Here is a 22,866-nt window from a genome sequence, read left to right as displayed (position 1 = left end):
CTCATATATGCCATGCAGGGTGCAAGAGATGCCTAAGATAATTGCTTCTTCCAGAAATCAGTGGCAGACATAAAACATACACTTCTAGAATGTGGACATAAGTGCAACAGATAATGCTTTCATTATCATATATTACCTTCTTTTCATTTCCATTGCTCCCAGCCTCAATCAGACTTTATTTCATCTAATTTACACTGCTGTTAAACTCTTTCCCGACGTCCTCTATTTCATAATCCTCTACTCCTATCCACTAAACACACCAAGATGCCACACAAGATAATATTTCCAGTAGTTTCACTCCTCTAATAAAAAACAAAATAAATGTGAGCCCCTATGGTATTGAAGGTCCTATTGATTGTAGGTAAAATATCACATTCTACTTTGGGTTCTCTTTCGTGCCTTCATCCCCTATTCCCATTCACAAGTCTACTGTTTTTCACCCTGAAAACATTCTAGTCTCAATTTATTCTCTTTACCTCTGCTGTTTTCTCTTCAGGGAACATCTATCTCCTTTTATTCAGAATTCTATCATCATCCAAAGGTGATCTTAAATACTATTTTCATCTGAGATACAATCTGTGCCAAAAGTGTGTGTGTGTGTGTGCGTGTGCGTGTGTGTGTGTGTGTGTGTGTGTGTGTAGACAACACTACGTTTGTGGATATTATCAGGAAATGATTAGACAGTATTATTTATATGTTGACATATACTCTATTTTTTGGTACACTGGTTCTTCCATTTGATTAAATTTATTAGCCAAAATTTGTATTTTATTAGTTTTTATTTCCACTTTGAAGAAAGTATAAACTTAACTTTGTACATAGAGGATTCTCAGTAAATATTTATGTAATCAAACTGAAGTTATTTAAATCAAATGCTATAGAAAAAATAATTTCATTTAATAAACTGGCCTAGATAGATTTTTTGAATAAGACTTTGGGCAGGCCTTTGGATATATGGAAAAATGTGACAGATTCCATGATGAAAATTTGGTGGTGTGAGACACATACAATAATTAAAAACAACAATTTGATAAAAAGCAGCTACTCTTATTTCCACAAAGTTCTATGTTCAATAATTATAAGAGAAGGGAAAAAAAGAGGTCCATAGTACTGATATTAATATGCTAGTAAAGCAGGACTTGATATTCATGATATTCATTAGAAATTAAAGATATATCAACTATTTCTTTACAAATTGATGACAAATGTTTTTTTCTACTAAATTTTGATTAAGTTTGAGATTTGTAGTTACATAAAGACACTCTTTAAAAACTCATACATGATTATTCTATATAATAAAAAGCTAATATGCAAATAGACCAAATGGCAGAACCGAACAATTGGTCGCTATGATGTGCGCTGACCACCAGGGGGGATGTGCGGAACATGGAAGGTATTGGCTGTGGCAGGATGGTGGAGCAGGTGAGCGGGGGAACCAGACCAAGGTGGGGAGCCAGTCGCTGTCATTGGGGAGAGCCTCTGGGGGTTACTGAAAATACAGACCTGCCCAGCACTCGCACCTGCTGCTGGCACTGGGCCCCCTCGCACCTGCAGCTGGTGCCAGACCCATCACTCACACCTGCTGCTGGTGCCCGGTGCCAGCCCCGCTCACTTGGCTCCATCAGCGGGTGTGAATGGCTGCTACTGGTCCTGATTGCCCCTGAGGGCTCCTCCACCTCCCCCTGCTCCTGAGTGGCAATCGGGGCAGCAGCCACTACTCGCAGCCACCGACAGTGCCAGCCACAATTGCTCTGCGCTGTCAGCGAATGGGAGCAGTGGCGGCAGACAGGGGACAGGGGAAGGGGCAGGGCGGGGTCACAGAGGATGGACCAAGACCCAGTTCTGTGCCTACTGCAGCCTCACAGCCCACAGTTCCTTTTACGGTGCACGAATTCGTGCACTGGACCCCTAGTTTCAAATAAAAAAGTATAAGAATGTCTTTTTTTCAAGATCTGTGCTCAAGTAGGTAGTTATTTATACTGTCATCAGTGTCTCCTAATACATAAATAGTAAATATATTAATTCAAATATATGTTTTATTTGGTATGTAAATTCTTTTATATCTATGTTTACATAGCTGGATTACCTAGGTTTCCACAGGATTTGGGTGAGTGAGGGCATGTTATTATATTTCTTTCTTTCCTTTTTCCTTCTTCTTTGTATAAATGTCTATAATTTATGTATAAATTTAAAGTTAAAGAAAGGTTACAGTTGAAAGTTTCTTAAGCAAATATCAACCTATATCATTTTTTCTCATTTTATAATCTGAATATATAAAATTGTTTCACGATTTTTCAAAAGTTAAAAGAGGTGTGTTTTTTTTGTTTGTTTTTAAATATATTTTATTGATTTTTTACAGAGAGGAAGGGAGAGAGATAGAGAGCAAGAAACATCAATGAGAGAGAAACATTGATCAGCTGCCTCCTACACGCCCCCCACTGGGGATGTGCCCGCAACCAAGGTACATGCCCTTGACCGGAATTGCACCCGGGACCCTTGAGTCCACAGGCTGACGCTCTATCCACTGAGTCAAACCACTTCTGGCTCAAAAGTTAAAAGAGGTTTTTAATTAAATACTATGCTAGCCATGAAAATGATAGTCCTGTATATTGTGGATTTTGGTCCCATAGCCAAGACATTTAGGTTTCATTATTATCTTCTCAATAAAAAACTCATAAGCTATATTTGGAACTGTGTGTTGCTCAATGTTCCAGTTAAAGGGAAATGTCATTTGACTAGAATAATATAATAATACATTTCATTATCTGCTTATTTACTTTTCTTTCTAGAATACTGAAATAAAACTGTCCTTACACGTGGTATGCAGAATAAAGGCACCCCAAAGATAGCCACATCTGATTCCCAGAATCTGTGAATGTTACCTACATGGCAAAAGGAATGTTTCAGATGTGATTAAGATTATAAACCTTGACCCTGGCCTGTGTGGCTTAGCCTTTGAGCATGGACCCAAGAACCAGGAGGTTACTGGTTCAATTCTAGATCAGGGCACACGTCCTGGATGCAAGCTCAATACCCAGTAGGGGATGTATAAGAGGTAGCCGATTGATGATATGCCTCTCTCATCAATGTTTCTCTCTATATATACCTTCTCCTTTCTTCTCTCTCTAAAAATCAATAAAAACATATTATTTAAAAATGATTATAAACCTTGGGATGGGGATATTATGCTAGATTACCCAAGTGGGCCCAATCTAAACAAAGGAATTACTGTGGCTCCTAGAAGCAGGAAAAAAGGAAATGGATCTTCCCTAGTGACTCCCGAAAAGAATACAGACCTGATTTTTATCTAATTAGACTATGTCAGACTTATAACCTACAGAACTGTAAGATGATAAATGTGTTGTTTTAAGACACTAAACCTGTAGTGAATTTTACAGAAGAAATAGCAAATTAATAAATCAGGCATATGGAAGAGTTGAAAATAAAACTGAAGGTGTTATTAATATTTACTGAAAACAAACATGTCCAAATTGAAGTTTCCACAAAGAATCCCTACTTTCTTAAGGACCAGTTTAAAACACAAAAACTTACAAATGTAAAAAAAAAAAAAAAAAAAATCCAGTATCAATTTCTTAAAAGGTTATACTATTTTTAGACTTCATTTGTAGGTTACTTACCCCTGATCTTAAATATATGAACAAAACATGCTTCAAATAATCTTTGGTATCACTAGTACTTAGACCATGCCAAACACTCAAAATATTTGTTGAATGAATTAAAGGGGAAATAATATAAGATTGGGGAATCAAGAGAAATAATGTAACAATTAATTGTTACCTGTTTTTATAGAATTCTAGAAGGTATTATGTTTTTTACAACAGTAAAAATAACTGCTCACCATTTTTACCCTAGTAGAAGTATCTACACTAATAAAAGAGAAACATGGTAATTGGCATACGACTGCTACCCTTTTCATTGGCTAATCAGAGAGATATGCAAATTAACTGTCAGCCAAGATGGCGGCCAGCAGCCAGGCAGCTTGAAACTAACATGAGGCTTGCTTGCTTCAGTGACGGAGGAAACCAACGTTCCCCGCTGCAGCTGCAGGCCTCTGAGCGGGCAGTTTCAAACATTGTAACAGATACCGCGGGACTTCAGCCAGCAGATTCGCAACATTGTATGCAAAGGCCAGAAACCTACTTTCAGCTGCTAAGAGCAAGCCTCAAGCTAAAGCTGGCCCAGAATAAAAAAAAAAAAGAAGAAGAAAAGGAGTGGTTGGGAGCTTCAGTCACTCCCAGCCTGAAAACAGCCCTCAGCCCCTCACCCAGGCTGGCCAGGCACCCCAGTGGGGACCCTCACCCTGAATGGTGTGTGACCAGCTGCAAACAGCCATCATCCCCTCACCCAGGCTGGCCAGGCACCCCAGTGGGGACCCCCACCCTGATCCAGGACACCCTTCAGGGCAAACCAGCCAGCCCCACCCATTCACCAGGCCTCTACCCTATATAGTAAAAGGGTAATATGCCTCCCAGCACCGGGATCAGTGGAGCCATGAGGCCTCCTGGCACCAGGATCAGCGTGACAGGGGGCAGCGCCCAAACCCCCTGATCGCCCTGCGGCTCTGTGTGTGACAGGGGGCGGGGCCACAACCTCACTATCCATCCTGCTCTGTTTGTGACAGGGGAAGGCGCCCCAACCCCCTGAGCAGCCCTGCTCTGTGCCTGATAGGGGCGAGCTCCCCAACCCCCCACCCCCCACGGGCCCTGCTCTGTGTGTGATGGGGTAGAGCCATAACCTCCCCATCGGCCTTGCCCTGAGTGTGAGAGTGGCGGCGCCCCAACCCCCTGATCGGCCCTGCTCTGTGGGTGATAGAGGGCTGTGCCCCAACCCCCTGATGGACCCTACTCTGTGCATGACAGGGGGCAGTGCCCCAACCCCCTGATTCATCCTGCTCTGTGCGTGACGGGGTGGCGCCGCAACCTCCCCATCGACCCTGCCTTGAGTGTGACAGGGGGCGGTGCCCCAACCCCCCAGTCGGCCCTACCCTGAGCGTGACTGAGGGTGGCATCACAACCTCCCAATCTCCCTGCTCTGTGCATGACGGGGAGGCGCCCCAACTCCCCAATCGGCCCTGCTCTGAGCCTGACCAGGGGCTGCACCTAGGGATTGGGCCTGCCCTCTGCCACCCAGGAGCAGGCCTAAGCCAGCAGGTCATTATCTCCCGAGGGGTCCCACACTGCGAGAGGGCACAGGCTGGGCTGAGGGACCCTCCTCCCCCCCGAGTGCACAAATTTTTGTGCACCGGACCTCTAGTAAATAATAAGGTAAAACAATATGAAATCAAGAGTCATAATATCTTTGAAATATGTTCCAGGTTCAAATTTCTTCTTTGTTACTTAATATACAGATCACAATGGAGACCATAAAATAAAAACACAACTGGAAATGTTATTATTATCTAATGCAATAAACTGGCAGTATAAATTTTAAAATTAACTTATCATATAATTATAGTGAAAATATGATCCCAAATACCGATTTTAATTAGTAAAATATTGATAGGCAGAAAAACATAAAAGGAACTACTTTGAATTTAAGTATAATGCTCTTATTTTTTAAAAAAATAATGCCTCGCCCTGACCGGTTTGGCTCAGGGGACAGAGCGTCGGCCTGCGGACTGAAAGGTCCCAGGTTTGATTCCGGTCAAGGGCATGCACCTTGGTTGCGGGCACATCCCCAGTAGGTGTGCAGGGGGCAGCTGATCAATGTTTCTCTCTCATTGATGTTTCTACCTCTCTATCCCTCTTCCTTCCTCTCTGGAAAATATCAATAAAATATATTTACAAAAAAATAATGCCTTGTCTATATTCATAACTTCTATATTTTAAGCTTATAAATTATGGCAATACTTAGACAAAAGATGGTAAATACATAAAGACAACTTGGTAGTAAAAAATTAAATTCCTCCCTTTAAAAACCAACAAATAAAAATAATTCAGCAATCTAATCTATGGGATCAGCTCTCTAATTCCATTTCTATAATTTTATCCTGGACAAATAATTTCAAATAAAAACAAACAAACAAATGTATAGCCCTAGCCAGTTGGGCTCAGTGGATGAAGCACCGGCCTGTGGACTGAAGGGTCCTGGGTTCAATTCTGATCAAGGGCATATATCTTGTTTGCAGGCTAGATCCTCAGCCCTGGTTGGGGCGCATACGGGAAGGCAACCAATCAATATTTCTCTTTCTCTGTTTCTCCCCCTCCTTTTCACTCTCTCTAAAGAGCAATAGACAAATATCCTCGAGTGAGGATTAATAAAGAACAACAAAAAAACAGTTATATAAAAAACACAATAATTTTTAGTATAACAAAATTTATGCCTAACTCAAATGTCCAACAATAAAAGAACGGTTAGGTAAATGGATCATAAATGTAAACATCATGCACCAAAACAAATATAGCATGAAAGAAAATAAGTGGAAATATTTTAAAACTTAGTTTGATCTTAGTAACTTTAAAAATGCATTAAAAAAATTTAAAAGCAATATTTCATGATATTATATATAATTGATAGCATTATAGAGTCCTTTAACTCTGTTTTTTTCCAAATTTTTCATATTAAAGTTATTTACAATCAGTAAAAGCATTTTGTAATTAAAACTCTAATGTAAAAAATCACTTGTTGACCATTCAGCATTTCAAATACTGTGTGTCTACTCCAAAAAAGTTTTTGAAGGAATTGGCTGTTTTAGACCAAACCAAAGACTTTTCAAAATATTATCAAAATACATTTTAGGCTTGATTTGAGGAACACATTCATCTTAAATAAGCCAATATTAACTATGAGGTAATGAAGTGCTGGGAATAGGTGACAAATAAGTATTTTATTTTATTTATATTTATTTTTAAAATGTATCATTATTATTGAAAGTATTATAGATGTCCCCTTTTTAAAACCTATTGACCCCCTCCACCCTGTATCTCCTCAGGTCTTCATTGAACTATTGTCTGTGTCCATGGGTTATGCATATATGCATATAAATTCTTTGGTTACTCTCTTCCCACCCCCTACCTCCCCTCTTTCCTCTGAAATTCATCAGTCTGTTCCATGCTTCTATGTCTCTGGATCTATTTTTTTAGTCAGCTTATCTTGTTCATTAGATCCCACATATAAGTGAGATCATATGATACTTGTTTTTCTCTGATTGACTTATTTTACTTAGCATAATACTCTCCAGGTATGTCCATTATGTCTCAAAGGGTGAAATCCTCTTTTTTACTGCTACATAGTATTCCATGGCATAAATGCACTACAGCTTTTTTATCCATTCCTCAAAGGGCACTTGGGCTGTTTCCAGATCTTAGCTTTGTAAATAGACCTGCTATAAACAGAGGGGTGCATATATTCTTTCTGATTGGTGTTTTGGGATTCTTAGAAGAACTATTATTTTTAGTAACTTGTAAGAACTTTTTTAAAATTTATCTAATTACTAATGTTAGCTATATACTCTTAGATACCTGAGTTAATACTTGCATGTAATCAAGTCCTACCTTTGCAGGTTCTTTGCACATAAATTCCATGACTTTGTAAACTTACTTTAATAAGCTGGGTAATACTTTGTTTTATATACCACTGCAGGTCAAATAAAAAGCAATATATTAGTAGAACTATTACTTACTGCGGTAGCCCAATGGATATCTCTCCATACTGTGGCTTCCCTGGAGAGATCAGAGATGTCAAACAAATTATCAAGAATCACTTCTCCAATCATGTCATGTCTAGAAAATCTGTCAAAGTCATAAACACTGAAATGCAGTTTTCGGTTGCTTATTTGATCATATGCTACTGGAAATTGAAAAGTTTCATCAAATTGAGGATTTAAAGTCTTTCTGTGCACACGGGTCTGGAATTTCTTTTTTCTATCTGGGAGAAGATACATCTTCACATACGGGTCAGACGTTCCTGTGAAGTCTTTAGCAGGGAGATCTAAAGCTTTGATGAGTTTAACAACCAGAAGTTCATTTTCATAATCATACTGGAGGGTAAAGTTAAGTTTCCCACAGGTTTTGACATCTTCTTTCCTGTTGCCCTCAGAGTCGACTGATTTCTGTTTGTAGAGCTCTGGTTTTATCCTCCCAATGCTGGTTGTTGTTTCTCCTCTTTGTAAAACGGGTTCTGTGCCTATACTAAAATCGACACTGGACACATGCATTTGCCGTGGTAGGTGTCTCTTGAAAGAACTGTGGCTGCACACACAAACATACACAAAGATCATTTAGGTAGACTATTGGTGACAATATTTAATAGTGGCATATAAACTGCCCCCCCCATGATAATGGAAGCATTATATTTATACCAATAAAAGATACACACACACACACACACACACACACACACACACACACTCACACACACACGGATACTTTAAAAAACCCAGATATGCAATATTCAAAGGAAAGGTCTCCTAAAATTATAGAAACACTGGAAACACACAAATGAAAATATTTATGACCTTTGCAATTTTGTAATTTTAGTTGTCAAGAAAGCAATTACCAACCAGGTTCAATATTTCACAAAATACTATGAATCATCAATTGTCTGGGCATATCTAAATGTAAGCATTGTGTAGAAAAACCATACAGATGGCTGGTTTCTTTTCATCTGGATATTTATGTCTCATGGATTCCATGTTTCAGTGACTGAGCATTAAAATGAAAAATATAAGTCCACATTTTCTTATAGAGGGTTAATTATTTCTAATACTTAAGATAACTAGATGACTATTTACTTTTAAAAAGCATATATAGTTGTGACAGCCCAAATGAGTCCTTTTTTCAAGAGAGTGGGCTTCAGAAATTCTAAGGATTAAAAAAAGGTAGAGTTTTAGAATTTGGGACATAATAACATAATCAAGTTTTAAAAAATTCAAACTGATATTCTTATAGTTTCACCGAGTCAATATTTCCAGAACATTAGCTCCATAACCGTACTAGTGTTCTGTAAATGTGACTGTCATTAAGGTCTGCTACTCTTATACTTCCTCCCTGATTTCTGGCATGAGCCATGTCAACTATGTCTCTCCTCAAAACTTGGTCCCAGGTCTTTTGTTCTTTTCTTTCTTCATCTGTCCATTAGACTAATCATCAGTTCTTGGACTACAATTATTATCTTGAATCTGATGGTTATCTAGATATACTCAGATACACACATTTCTTTTTTTTTTTTAAATATATTTTATTGATTTTTTACAGAGAGGAAGGGAGAGAGATAGAGAGTTAGAAACATCGATGAGAGAGAAACATCGATCAGCTGCCTCCTGCACATCTCCTACTGGGAATGTGCCCGCAACCAAGGTACATGCCCTTGACCGGAATCGAACCTGAGACCTTTCAGTCCACAGGCGGACGCTCTATCCACTGAGCCAAACCGGTTTCAGCAAGATACACACATTTCCAGTTCCATTCTCTAGTATCTCCAAGAGAGGTTTCTAAATGGATGTCCTAATTTTGTCTCAATTTAAAACAAACTCATTATTTTCCCCGATTTGCTCTCAAACTAGGTCTCTCTTCTAGTCTCTGACAATAGCGTTAACATTTTTTTATCAGTCACTCATGTTAGGAAACCTGCAGTATGCTTTGAATCACCTTTATCCATGGGATTTACTGAATTTTCTAAGTCCTGATAATGTTTGCATTGAAACACCACATGTAAGTGCCCATTCTGTTCCATTTTTATCGCTACTCAATCCAGATCATCACCTTATACTTCATTTTCTAGAGTAGCTTTCAGCTGACTTTCCTTTCAGCTCTCTCTTACATTTAAAACCTATCTAGCACTTACTTCAAAATCCTTTACTTACCTGTTGTCTAATTACATCAGGTCTACATATTTTACTAGTATAGCACAAATACTGATGACACTGTTTAATTAATACATGATCCATTGATGCACACATAAGGACTCATTTAAGAATAAAAAGTAAGTATCCAGAAGTAAGATACCTAACCATGATACCATTTGAGAAGTAGTTAGAGGATCTGACACTGTTAAATACAGAAAGAAGATTAAGAAGCAGGAGTAGAGAACAAAAATGGGGTTAATGCTGGCCATCTTCTAATATCTGAAGTATTGTCATGACATAATTAATAGGACTTATGGGAGTTAAAGGTAGCCAGACTTTGGCTTATATAAAGGAACATTTAAACATATTTAGAGCTGTCTAAAATGGAGAAGTAATAAACTTCCCTAAACAGCAAATGTAGAAACAAAGTTAGATGTTGAACAAAAACATTTCTGTCTCAGGTGAGATGCTAGACCTCGAAGTGTTTTCTAATATTTAATTTCTATGATCCTCTGTCATTCTGTGGTTCTTTGATAGTTTTATGGGTCTGAATATTTAATATATCATTATTATGTATATTAATAAAATGGAATTTAAAAAAATAAGAATTATAATCTGAGAACGTGTTCCAAGTTCATTCTCTTACATTTAATTAGCTTATTTTCTCTAACTGGACTGAAATACTGAACAATTAATTGAACACCATAAAAAATGCTTAAGTTGTATTGAAACAAATTCAATCTCTCAATAGTCTCCTTTTATACAGATGAAGAAGACAACCCAAAATGTGCTGTGCGAGTATCAGGGACTTTTTGCCTTTTACTGTATTATTTATATGGGCTTCTCAAAAAGCTAGAGTGTTGTAATTGCTGGGGGTGGGGAGGTAAAGGGAGATTTAATTGGAAGAAGGTAATAGGGGAGAAAATGATGGAAAAAATAAAAGAAAGAAAGAAACAAAAAAGGAACTCTAGTTCAGCACATAGGCTGCAAATTAAGGTAATGGTTGAGGCTGGTAAAGTGAAGGAAAAGACCACAGGTGAAAACACACTGCAGCATTCTGCATGATCTTCTCCTCATGCCCAAGATAGAGGTCTTCAGTGTGATGTCTTAGAGCAGCCGTGGGCAAACTACGGCCCGCGGGCCGGATCCGGCTCGTTTGAAATGAATAAAACTAAAAAACAAAAAGACCGTACCCTTTTATGTAATGATGTTTACTTTGAATTTATATTAGTTCACACAAACACTCCATCCATGCTTTTGTTCCGGCCCTCCGGTCCAGTTTAAGAACCCGTTGTGGCCCTCAAGTCAAAAAGTTTGCCCACCCCTGTCTTAGAGACTTCTATTGAAGAGAGAAGGCTTAAGGAAAAAAATTATATTCCAGTATTTTGAAGAAATAATACTCAATGAAAATATGGATGAAATAAAAGATTATTAAAACAGGAAAAAATGAAAAGTAGCCTAATATATAAAAAGCCACGGGCCGTCACGACCAAAACAACCAGACGGGTGACAGGCCATTAGGGGGATTAGTGAGGGATGACCAAATGACTGAATAGCAGGCTGCGTGGGGTGACCAGCCCGCCAGGGGGGTTAGTGAAGGATGACCAAACAACTGAATAGCAGGCTGCATGGGGCGACCAGGCTGGCAGGGGGGCAGTTGTGGGCGACCAGGCTGGCAGAGGGGGTCAGTTAGTAGTGACCAGGCCGGTGGCGGAGGGCAGTTGGGGGAAACCAGGCTGGCAGAAGGGGACAGTTGGGGGCGACCAGGCCAGTGCGGGGGGGTAAGTTAGGGGCGATCAGGCAGACAGGCAGGTGAGCAGTTGGGAGCCAGCAGTCCCAGATTGTGAGAGGGATGTCCGGATTGGAGAGGGTGCAGGCTGGGCTGAGGGGACCCTCACTCCCATTCCCCTGTGCACGAATTTCATGCACCGGGCCTCTACTATGCTATAACATTTTCACAATGAAAAATTAAAGTGTGATCTTCCTCCTCAGATTTTGCCAGTAAAGGTTAATATAGCATTGAGTGCTTACTATGTGCAGGGTACAGCTGTAAATTCTTCATCAACTCACTTGGTCCTCATGTAACCCTATAAGGTGCTTAGCATATGTTCCCCATTTTACAAATTAGGGCACTGAGGCATAAGTAATAAGTAACTTATTTAAAGTGACATAGCTAGGCAGGTGCTAAAATTGAAATTTGACCAATTTGTTTGAGGCAGTCTGAGTCTAGTAGCCATGCCCTTTAACCCTGTGCTGACATAGTGGTGGCCCATTTGACTGAATTATTTTAAGTAGCCATCTATATATATAAAAGGCTAATATGTTAAGTGTCCATCTGACCGGTCGCTATGATGTGCACTGACCACCAGGGGGCACACGTGCAACGTGCCATGATGTGCACTGGCCATTTACAGAGAAAAGGTACCATGGACCTGGTGCCCACAAAGCAACACTCGACTTCCCCCAAGTGGGACACAGGCCCCACCACCACCCCGGAGTGACACCCCACCAAATCGCAGCCAACGCTGCCGAGATCCCATGGCACAAAATGCGGCCCACAGCCCAGCCCAGCCCTGAAATGGTAGCTGTGGGAGCCAGGTAATGATGTCACATGGCAACACCCAGCTTCCTCTCTATAGCGACTAGCTTCCTTCCAATTTCTTCAGCCCAGGAACACGGCTTGCTTTATAGCCAGGTGCAAGCATTTCACACTTAACCAAATGTCTGTGAAGCATTTTCCTGTGCCTCACCTCATTTGATCCTCACAGAAGTCCTGGAGTAGGTAGATAGAAGACTCAGTGGAATCCTATTTTCTTTTCATTAGCCAGAAAACAGAGATTTAGAAAGCTTAGAAACTTGACCTGGCTTGAATTAATAAATGGTGGACCTTGAAAATGACTTCAGGTTTCCTCACTGTGCAAAATATAGTCAAACTGCAGTTAAATACTTTACCCTTTGTTCTCTCTGCATGATCTACAATAATAATCTGCTTTGTGTTAATATTTACTGCTGTGTTGCTGACAATTACCTGAAAGAGAAGTTGGGATGCTTCACTGGGCTGGAAAAAGTTTAGGTAAATGAAAAAGCAGGTCTAATTAAGCAAGTTTATTCTTTCTATATAAAAGGCTAAGTTGACTCGTGCATGCACGATACATATAAAGCTCTTCCTGGCACCAATCTCACACGTGTGTTTCTATCTGTCATTGTCAATCATGAATTTGGTTGACACTTCTATTATAGAGAAAGGGCGAATAGTGATATTAAAATATTTCTTCTAATTAGTTTCCTTTCAATGTGCATGAATTCATGCAGTGGGCCACTAGGATAAAATACTTAACAAGATTTATAGTATATATTTTATTAAGTCTTTCTACTTACACATGAAATATGACATTATTTAATCCATTAAAGTACAAAGTTTACTTGGTTCAAATAATTTGTGATTTTTTTTAAGAGCTGTTTTAAACATTTTTGGCTAGTTACCACAAATTGAAAGGAAGCAAATATGTTTAATTCATAAGTTATGATCAGGCATATACAAAATTCTTATTAATTCTACAGTTTTTATATTATATGAAACATGTTTTGAAAATACTAAGTACCAAAAAGAAATTTGTAAGGTAATTTATGCTGTATTATACATTGAAAACTAATTAAGATATGATAATAATAAAAAAATTATTTCTATGTAAAGAAATATAGTAAGACTATTCTATCTCATACTAGAAGCCCAGCACATGAGAATGCATGCACTGGAGGGGGGGGGGGGCTGCCCACTCTCACAGTCTGGGAGCCCTCCGAGGCGGGAGGCGACCCAGCAATCAGGGGACGGTGACACCCTATCACACCTCTGCTGCTGCCACTGCTGGCAGCGCAAGCCTTGGTCGACCCTGGTTACCTGAGCCTCGGGCAGCCCCAGGCGGCTGAACAGCTGACATCTGAAGCTTGCCTGTGCCTCGGGCTGGCCATAGATGGCTGGGAGGCTGAGAGGACTGGGGGACTCCAGAGGCAGGTGCACCTGCTGCCCGGTGGGGCTGAGGGGACTGGGCGCTGCCATCTTTGAGGGCATGGCAGTCAATTAGCATATTCCTTCCTTATTGGCTGTGGGCGCCACCATCTTTGAGGGTGAGCCAGTCAATTAGCATATCCCCTCATTGGCTATGGGTGCCACCATCTTTTGCGATGGTGTGAAGGTCAATTAGCATATTCCCTCATTATTAGATACAATGAGGGAATTAGCTCCTAATTAAAACCATACTGAGTTTAAGACCCAATATTTTAGTTTCTGCATGTATCTTTTTCTATATCTATCTAAATCTATCTATCTATATCTATCTATATCTATATCTTTATTTATTTATTTATTTTTGCAAAGGATTTTTTTTGTTTTGTCTTATTGCTTAAAGTATTACAAAGAGTATTACATATGTCTCCTCCCCCCCCCCCCCCCGCCCCTTGACATTCCCCTGGCCTCCCCTACCCCCCAGTGTCTTGTGTCCATTGGTTATTCTTATATGCATGCATACAAGTCCTTCGGTTGATCGCTTACCACCCCCCCAACACTCCCCAGGCTTCCCACTATAGTTTGACAGTCTGTTCAATGCTGCTCTGCCTCTGTATCTATTTTTGTTCATCAGTTTATAATGGTCTTTATTATCCATAAATGAGTGAGATCATGTGGTATTTTTCTTTTATTGACTGGCTTATTTCACTTAGCATAATGCTCTCCAGTTCCATCCATCCTGTTGCAAATGGTAAGATATATATCTATCTATATCTATATCTATATCTATATCTATATCTATATCTATATCTATATCTATATCTATATCTATATCTATATATCTATATAGATATCTATATATCTTATGCACCAATTTTTATCTTTGTGAGAAAAAAAAAAAAAAAAAAAACCTAAAAATAATCCCTCATTTTTTATAGATTGGTTCCATAACTTCACACTCACTTATACTTTTCAATATAATGAAATTTTAATCTTCCATCCTCTCCCTAAAAATCAGTAATTTCTTTCTATGCCTCAGAATATAACTGTACAGCTGTAAAGAGCCCCTTTCTAACAGGAAATCAGGGTAGTAACACTTTTGTTCTAGTAAGCCAGTGCCCTAATTATAGGGTAAATAGTGCATATTCTAAGTCACAGTTGAGCTAGTCAGCTAAGAGAAGCTTTAATTATTACAATGTTAAACTATTACCATGACAACACAGATCTTCTTGCTTGCTTTTTCTTCTCTTCTTTCTTTTGGAATGACAGAGATAAGTGGCTAGTTAGTGTCACACAAATATTCAACCAATCCAAGTGTAGGCCATTCAATTATTTCTGATCCCATCCTTACCCTTCAAATCCAGGAAAGCACCACCCAAGTACTTTTACAGATGGTGAAGGAAAAACTTTCCCCATTTTATCTGAACACCTGAAAGTTGCTAGATATAGTCAGTATTACTTGATGCATGCCTCTCTCTGATCAACATCTCATGTCTTCTACTCCAACTTAGATAACTTTCCCAACTCAACAGAAACTTCAATCCACAGATCTTATTACCATTTCATAATCTCTAATGCCTTAATATAATTCCCCCTCTTTACCTAGTTTCAACCCCACGATTAATTATTAAAGCCATTCTATGCATACATCCCCAATTCCCTTATTGCTCTCTACTTTCTTAGTTCTAGAGCAAAACCACAGAACCAGTTAAATTCAATTTTCCATCATTGCTACACCTGCACATGTGCACATGAATTTACTGGAGTAAAACATAAAACAACTCTGATGGTTTCACTTTATATTCAGGATCACATTTCTCATGTTGACCCTAATGCTGCATAGCAACCCATTCTCTCTCTTAAATCTCCTAGATCTCAAGAAGACTATTTCACACTTTTCCACCTTTCTTCACACATTCACCAACTTCTTCCTCAGTCCCTGTCTCCATTAATGACCAGACTTTGCACTTCACTAAGAAAATTGAGGCAAAGAGCAGAAACCTTCCAGACTCACAATACCTCATCAACCCTCCTATCTGAATCTGTACCCATATATTTTGCCTTCCAGTTGATATTAAATTAACCACCCATGCTCCTATCTAAAGACAATCATTCCACTTGTAGACTAATTCCCATTTTTCTCTCACATTACCTTCAAGAATGCTCCTCTCTAATTCCTGCATAATTCTCCCTCTTTATTAGATTACTAGAGGCCCAGTGGACAAATTTTGTGCACGGAGGGGGGGTGTCCCTCAGCCCGGCCTGAATCCTCTCCAATCTGGGACCCCTTGGGGGATCGGGCCTGTAGGGTTGGGCCTAAACCAACAGTCGAACATCCTTCTCACAACCCAGGACTGCTGGCTCCTAACCGCTCACCTGCCTGCCTGCCTGATTGCCCCTAACCACTTCTGCCTGCTAGCCTCATCACCCCCTAAACGCTCCCCTGCCAGCCTGATTGATGCCTCACCGCTCCTCTGCTGGCCTGGTGGCCCCCAACTTCCCTCCCCTGCCAGCCTGATGGCCCCCAACTTCCCTTCCCTGCCAGCCTGGTCACCACTAACTGCCCTCTCTGCTGGCCTGGTCCCCCCCAACTGCCCTCCCCTGCAGGCCTGATGGCCCACAACTGCCCTCCCCTGCTGGCCATCTTGTGTTGGCCATCTTGTGATGATATGAGGATGCTGCGCAAGGACACCAAGGCTTTTATTAGTATAGATTACCATAAACATAACAGCATACTCTGATTTCTCCTATCTTAAAGGAACCTTCTATTCCCCTCACTTTCTCTCTCTGTACTGCTCTGTTTCTCTAAAACATTTGCAGCAAACTCCTTGAAAGAGTTAAAGATGGTATGTTCACTGTCTAGTTTATCTCTTTCCAGTCTATTTAAACCCACTCTAATTAGCTTTTCACATCCCAACTCCAGCATAACTAATGAGAATGGCACAATGTCTCCCCCATATTACTAAACTCACAGGTCAGTCCACAGTCCTCAAGCAAGCTGGGAAGATCGGGGTCACTCCTGGTTGTTCACATACTCTCTTTGGCTTCTGGGTTATTTCCTCCTGGCTTCCCTCCTACCTCATGCATCTCTACTTCTCATTCTACTATGTTGTTCTTTATGTCTTTTAACATTAGAGTCCCTCAGAAATTCACCTTTGATTTTCTTTTTTTTAATCCATAATCATCTTTTTGATAATATCATCTCCTGTTTTTGGACACTAGCTGTATATACCTGTACCTCAAATTTATATACATATCACAGATTCTCTCCAGAATTCAAGTTATTATCCAGTTGCTTACTCAACTTCTCCACTTTGATTTCTAATAGAATTCTGAAACTCCACAGAAATAGGTCTCCCGTTCTTGCCTCTCAAACTCACCCCATCTACAGTCTTGTCTATCTCAACTTGATCTTTCCAGCTGCTCAGGCTAGGGCCTTGGCATCTTCTTTGACTCCCCTCTTTTTACTCATATGCCACGGCTAATCTGTCAAGGTATTCTGTTTAGTCCAGCCGGAGTGGCTCAGTGGTTGAGTGTGGACCTATGAACCAGGAGGTCATGGTTCGATTCCCAGTTAGGGCACGTGCCAGGGTTGCAGGCTTGGTCCCCAGTGTGTGTGTGTGGGGGGGGGGAAGGGGGGCAGTTAAGGGCGTTAGGAAGGCAGCTGATCAATGATTCTCATTATGATGTTTCTATCTCTCTCCCTCTCCTTTCCTCTCGGAGATCGATAAAATTATATTTAAAAAAAGATATTCTGTTTGTTCTACCTTCAAAATAGATCTTGAATCCAGCCAGTTCTCACCATCATTAATACCACCTTCCTGGTCTCACCATCACCTGTGGTCTGGATTATATAGCCTCCTTACTGAACTTTCTATTTCTATCCTGGTGCCTCTGTCAATGTTCATTCTCAAAACAACAGAGTTATCTTTTCAAAGCATAAGTCAGATCATGCCACCGCTTTGAATAAAAACTCTTTAGTGGCTTCCCATTTTACTCAGAGTAAAAGCCAAAAATGTTTTAGCTCAAATGTTTCAGCTCCTGTTACCGCTCTGATTTTTCTCCCAGCATTCTTCGTCTTGCTCTCTCTGCTATAGCCACTGGCCTCCTGGCTGCAGTTGGAACACAAGTGGCAAGTTCTAGCTTCAGGGCCTTTGCAAGAGGAGCTCTCCCCAGGCACTCTCATGCCCACCCTCCCACCTTTTCAAGTTTTTTCCAAAACATCTCAGCATTTCAAATATGATAGTCTGTACAGACAGACTATCATATTTGAAATTACAATGCAGCCCCCTCTCCCATTTAGTCCCACCCATATCTTTATTTTGCACTATTATTTTCTATAGAACTTATTACCTTCTAATACATCATGTAATTTACTTAGTTATGTTGTGTGGTTCTTTTTCACAAGAATGTGGGTAGGAATTTTTGGCCATTTTGTTCCCTAATATATATCAAATGTTTAGAAAAATGCCTGGCACATAACAAGTGTTCAATAAATATCACTGAATTAATAAATTCATTGAATTCTTTTTTCCCAAAAAATTTAGACATCTTATAAACAATCCAATAACAACAAAAGTTATTTAGAGGGAAAACTGTTTTCTTCTCAATTATGCAATATAATAATTAAAATTCATTTAAGTAATCTATTTTTATTCTGTTCAAATAATTTACCAGCAATCTATAAATTAATAGCAATTAATAAAAATAAAGGTTCAAACAAAGGTTAGTTATTCTGAAAATACTTGCTTCCTGACCTTTCTTCATGTTAAAAAAAAAGTATAAAAATCATAACAGGTGATAAACAATTGTTTTTGCTCTAATATATATTTACAGAAATGCCATGAAACTATGAATTAGGTTGGGAAATATATCTTGGTAGTTTTCAATCTACAAATAAAGTTCTGAGAACATATTTAATATTACTAAAAAGAAGCAATACAAAATGAAGCCTTAAACATTAAAAAAAAACCCTCTGTAATAATAATACAGACAAACCTCTGGTCAAAATAATAAATCTAAGAACATTCTATTTAGTATAACTAGTTCTTTAGAGGGTCTTTTGACCTAAACTATGTATTCTAGCTTTACATTTCTAGCTCAGTGTGTCTGCTAGTTAACAGGAGCCTACTTCCTGGTGAGCACAGCTAGGTTTTGGAGGAGGAAAATGTGTTAGTCTTCCCACTGAGTTCACCTGCCACCCTGGGTGCACCTCTTCTATATTTCACATTTCATTGAGCATACTACAAATAGTGTATTAAAATTCCCTGTTTTCAGATTAACATTCCATTCTAAAATCCTTTTACTTGATTGTGTTCTTTTAATGGTGCAGTCAGTAGTATTCATGTTTTTATCAATTCATAATAATATATGCTGGAACTAAGGAAATGCCATTTGAAATTTGTATCAAAATAATTTAATTAACATTTCTGTGACTAATAGAATCAACCTCCCCCAAACATTGTTTGTACTGTGAAGAAGGAGGGCCCAATCAATTTAAAATCAGTGGCTTTTAAAGAGATGATATTTATCAGTGCCAGAAAAACAAACTCTTCAAGTTTGAATCTACTTTGTAAGGTTTTATACCTGACTTTGATTGATTCAAAGAGGCATCCCATTTCAGAAAAAAAGTTAATGGGTACACCAAATGCATATCCTATATAATAAAACCCTAATATGCAAATCGACCAAACGGTCATTATGATGGTACTGACCACCAGGGGGCAGATGCTCAACACAGGAGTTGCCCCCTGGTGGTCAGTGTGCTCCCACAGGGAGAGCTCCGCTCAGCAGAAGCCAGGCTCATGGCTGGCGAGCGCAGCGGCAGTGGCAGGAGCCTCTCCCACCTCCGTGGCAGCACTAAGGATGTCCAACTGATGACTTAGGCCCACTCCCCATGGATGGCATAAGTCAGACATCCCCCAAGGGCTCCTGGACTGTGAGAGGGCTCAGGCCGGGCTAAGGGACATCCCCCGACCCCCGAGTGCACGAATTTCGTGCACCAGGCCTCTAGTGTTTCATAAAGGGGATTATTTAACCACTTCAAGCATTTGTACAGCTTGATTCATGCAATTCTATTTCAAGGAACTAGATCTCAGTTTCTCCCATTGTTGTGGACAAGTCCTACTTCTTGATATCCTAGTTAACTATAAACTTTTTTAAAAAAAGTATTTTTAATTCCTTTTTAGAGAGAGAGGAAGGGAGGGGGAGAAACATCCATGGGAGAGCAGAACATGCATCAGTTGCCTCTTACACAACCGGGCATGTACCCTAACCAGGAATCAAACCAGCAACCTTTTGGTACATAGGATGACACCCAACCAACTGCGCTACACTAGCCAGGGCAACTATATACCTTTTAAACTCTCCCTTGGTGTTACATGTTGCTTTCCAGTCCTTACAGTGTCCTGGAATGGATAACTGCAATTTTGGCTATCTTTTGAGAGAAATTTAATTTAAAAAATATCTTAAAGAATACTATGCAATCCAGTTTTACATATTTTACATAATTCTTCACCTCTTGTTTAAGAATATACATTGAGTGTTCTTTCTGACCTTGTGTCTGATGATTTTAAGACTTACTTTTCTAAGCAACCAAAACTAATTATTAATCCATCAGCACATATGAGTCAATGATTTCTTTCCATGTACATTTTTCTGCTTTTGTTCATTGGGTCTGCCATTAAGTTTCCTAATTATTTTCAGTAGGTACTTAGAATCCTCTCTAATAGTGCCTAACCTACGTTACTCATCATCCTCAACAAATTATTTTGCCACTTTTTATTCACTTCACCTTAATACCACTAATGAATGCCCGGGAAATTGGTCCTCAGACTCATGCCTGAGAGTATACCACTATTAACCTCTTTTTAATATGAGCACAGTTTATATCACTGCCCGATGATGCTTTTAAAGGAGAAAGTGAAGTGGAGAGATGTCAATCAAAAGTATTCACTTGGTGTTTATTATGTACCTACAAAACGATGGAAATCAGGTTTCACAGCCTTGTTCTCTGAGAATTTAGGATGTAGTTTGGCAGAACAGCAGTAGTTCAATATTAGGACAATAAGCATTAATTGCTACATTGTAACTATGACTTTAAATAATACAGCTTATGATTGGGCAGGAAAAGTAGACTCTCAGATGCATTTTCTTTAAAGATCTTACAGAAAACAAAAAGGGAGGTCATCATTCCAGACCAAGGAAACAGCAAGTGCAAAAAGCACAGAGGCAGAGTTAAGGTCTATTGGAGGATGATAAAAAAAACACCAGGGACCCTCCTCATTGGCAACCATGAAATATCTTATTAGAAAAGATAAGATGAAGTCATTACGTTCATTTGTTGTTGATATTTTTTATTCAACAAATACTGGGTGGGGCAAAAGTAGGTTTACAGTTGTTTGTATGGAAAATATAGGTGTACTCTTGTATTATTATTTATTACTATATTATTTTCCATACAAACAACTGTAAACCTACTTTTGCCCCACCTTATTTACCCTGAGTTCCCATAGTGCTTTGTCAAGGTGTCAAGAGCAATACAGAAAAGAATTTGGCCAATTCTCTGCCTCAGAAAGCAGTATAGTGCTATGTGTGTGGAAGTACCGAAAGTGCTATAATGGTAGTTTGGTATCATCAGATTGTAATAGTTTGAATGTCAGGCTTTTAAAATGTTTGGACTAAACTTGAAAAGACTAACATGACACTTAATTTATTTTTTATAAGGGATCTTACATTCTCCCTTTACGACTTTTCTCAGGTTTCTGTCTTTTTGTTGTTGCTTGCTACTTCCTGATTTTTATTATGCTTTAAATACTGTATTAGATACAAAATACTAGTAGATATCTTCTTTTCTAGTCTATCCTATGGACTTTTGCCAAATTTATTTTCCTAAAACACAGCTCTTACTCAAGGGAGTCTTCTGCAAATATTTTTGACAGGACAGACTTGGAATGTCTTGACTATGATTTCTCCTCACACTTTAATTCCAGCTGATTTTATTTTCTATTATTCCCCTATATTCTGATTAAGGTAATTTACCTGCTGTTTTCTTAGAGAGTTTTCTTGTTCTATGTCTTTTCACATAAAAGGTTTCCATGTGGGATGCACAACCCCTCCCAATTGCCATTTATGTAAATTCCTAGTTTCCTTTAGCCTCAACTTACTGGCTGGCACTCCTCCGTGCTTCAGCGGGCAATGATTTTCCTATTATCTGAATTTTGCATTCTTCACTATACAGTTTGCACTTGTAATTCCTTATATTGAAGTTGGTATTAAGTATCTTATCTCTGCATTATGTAGCCTATTTTTTTTCCCAGCTCCCTAGAGTTAGCAGAGTGGAAGAGTGTGTAGAATACACTGTCTATTCCCAGAAATAAGTATGTACAGAATAAGCCTACTGGATGAAAAAAAAAAAACCAATCAATCAAGATGGATGCTAGAAGAATGTGTAATGAAGTTATCACATGAAAGTCCACTGGGTTGTTTGGTTGCCCAGCAGGCTGATGGGGCCAGTGCCCAGGTATTTGAACAGGGAGATGAGAAACTGGAAAAATGTGGCAGTTTCCAGCAATGCTGTTAACTTCTGAACAGCTCAGAATGTTAAGTATAGAGACAATTAAAACTTGAAAGAGTATGATGTTTGTCATCTATTCCCTGAGCCAAATATAGAAGAGTAGCTGGGATATCTTCATAAGGTGAGGAAACCAAGCATTAAAGTTAAATTCATTTTGTGTGTGTGTGTGGTTTGATGTTGCTACATCTCAGTGAAAAGTGAGCATCAGAGCAGAATAATCTGATTTATAATAATGTACCGTTGGCCTCTGTGTCGAAGTGGACTACGTAACGAACTCAGCAACTTCCTCTTCCTCTCCGTATAAAGGTAATTTCTAGCATGATAAAGTAATTTATGTAGACTGGGATTTCTGAGAACCGATATAATCAAATTTTCTGCATGGAATTCATCCCAAGGCCAAACATTAAAATCATGACTCTAGTCATTCATAATAACCATAGATAATTCCTTATTTCTGAGTAGGATGAGCAGAATGATACTCTC

At 39.2% G+C, this 22,866-nt stretch overlaps 1 protein-coding gene across 1 annotated transcript in view; it reads right to left on the bottom strand.

Moving 5' to 3' along the window:
- The window catches only part of SYT10 (synaptotagmin 10), a 71,793-nt gene that overhangs the window by 28,962 nt on the left and 19,965 nt on the right, over nucleotides 1-22,866 (bottom strand). The window contains exon 3 of the mRNA XM_036302071.1: nucleotides 7,643-8,210. Coding sequence (XP_036157964.1) covers nucleotides 7,643-8,210 — 568 coding nt within the window. The remainder of the gene's footprint in view (nucleotides 1-7,642; nucleotides 8,211-22,866) is intronic.

The sequence above is a fragment of the Myotis myotis genome, unplaced genomic scaffold (assembly GCF_014108235.1).
Source record: "Myotis myotis isolate mMyoMyo1 unplaced genomic scaffold, mMyoMyo1.p scaffold_m19_p_3, whole genome shotgun sequence".
Lineage (NCBI taxonomy): Eukaryota > Metazoa > Chordata > Mammalia > Chiroptera > Vespertilionidae > Myotis > Myotis myotis.
This window is presented reverse-complemented; position numbering and strand designations above follow the sequence as displayed.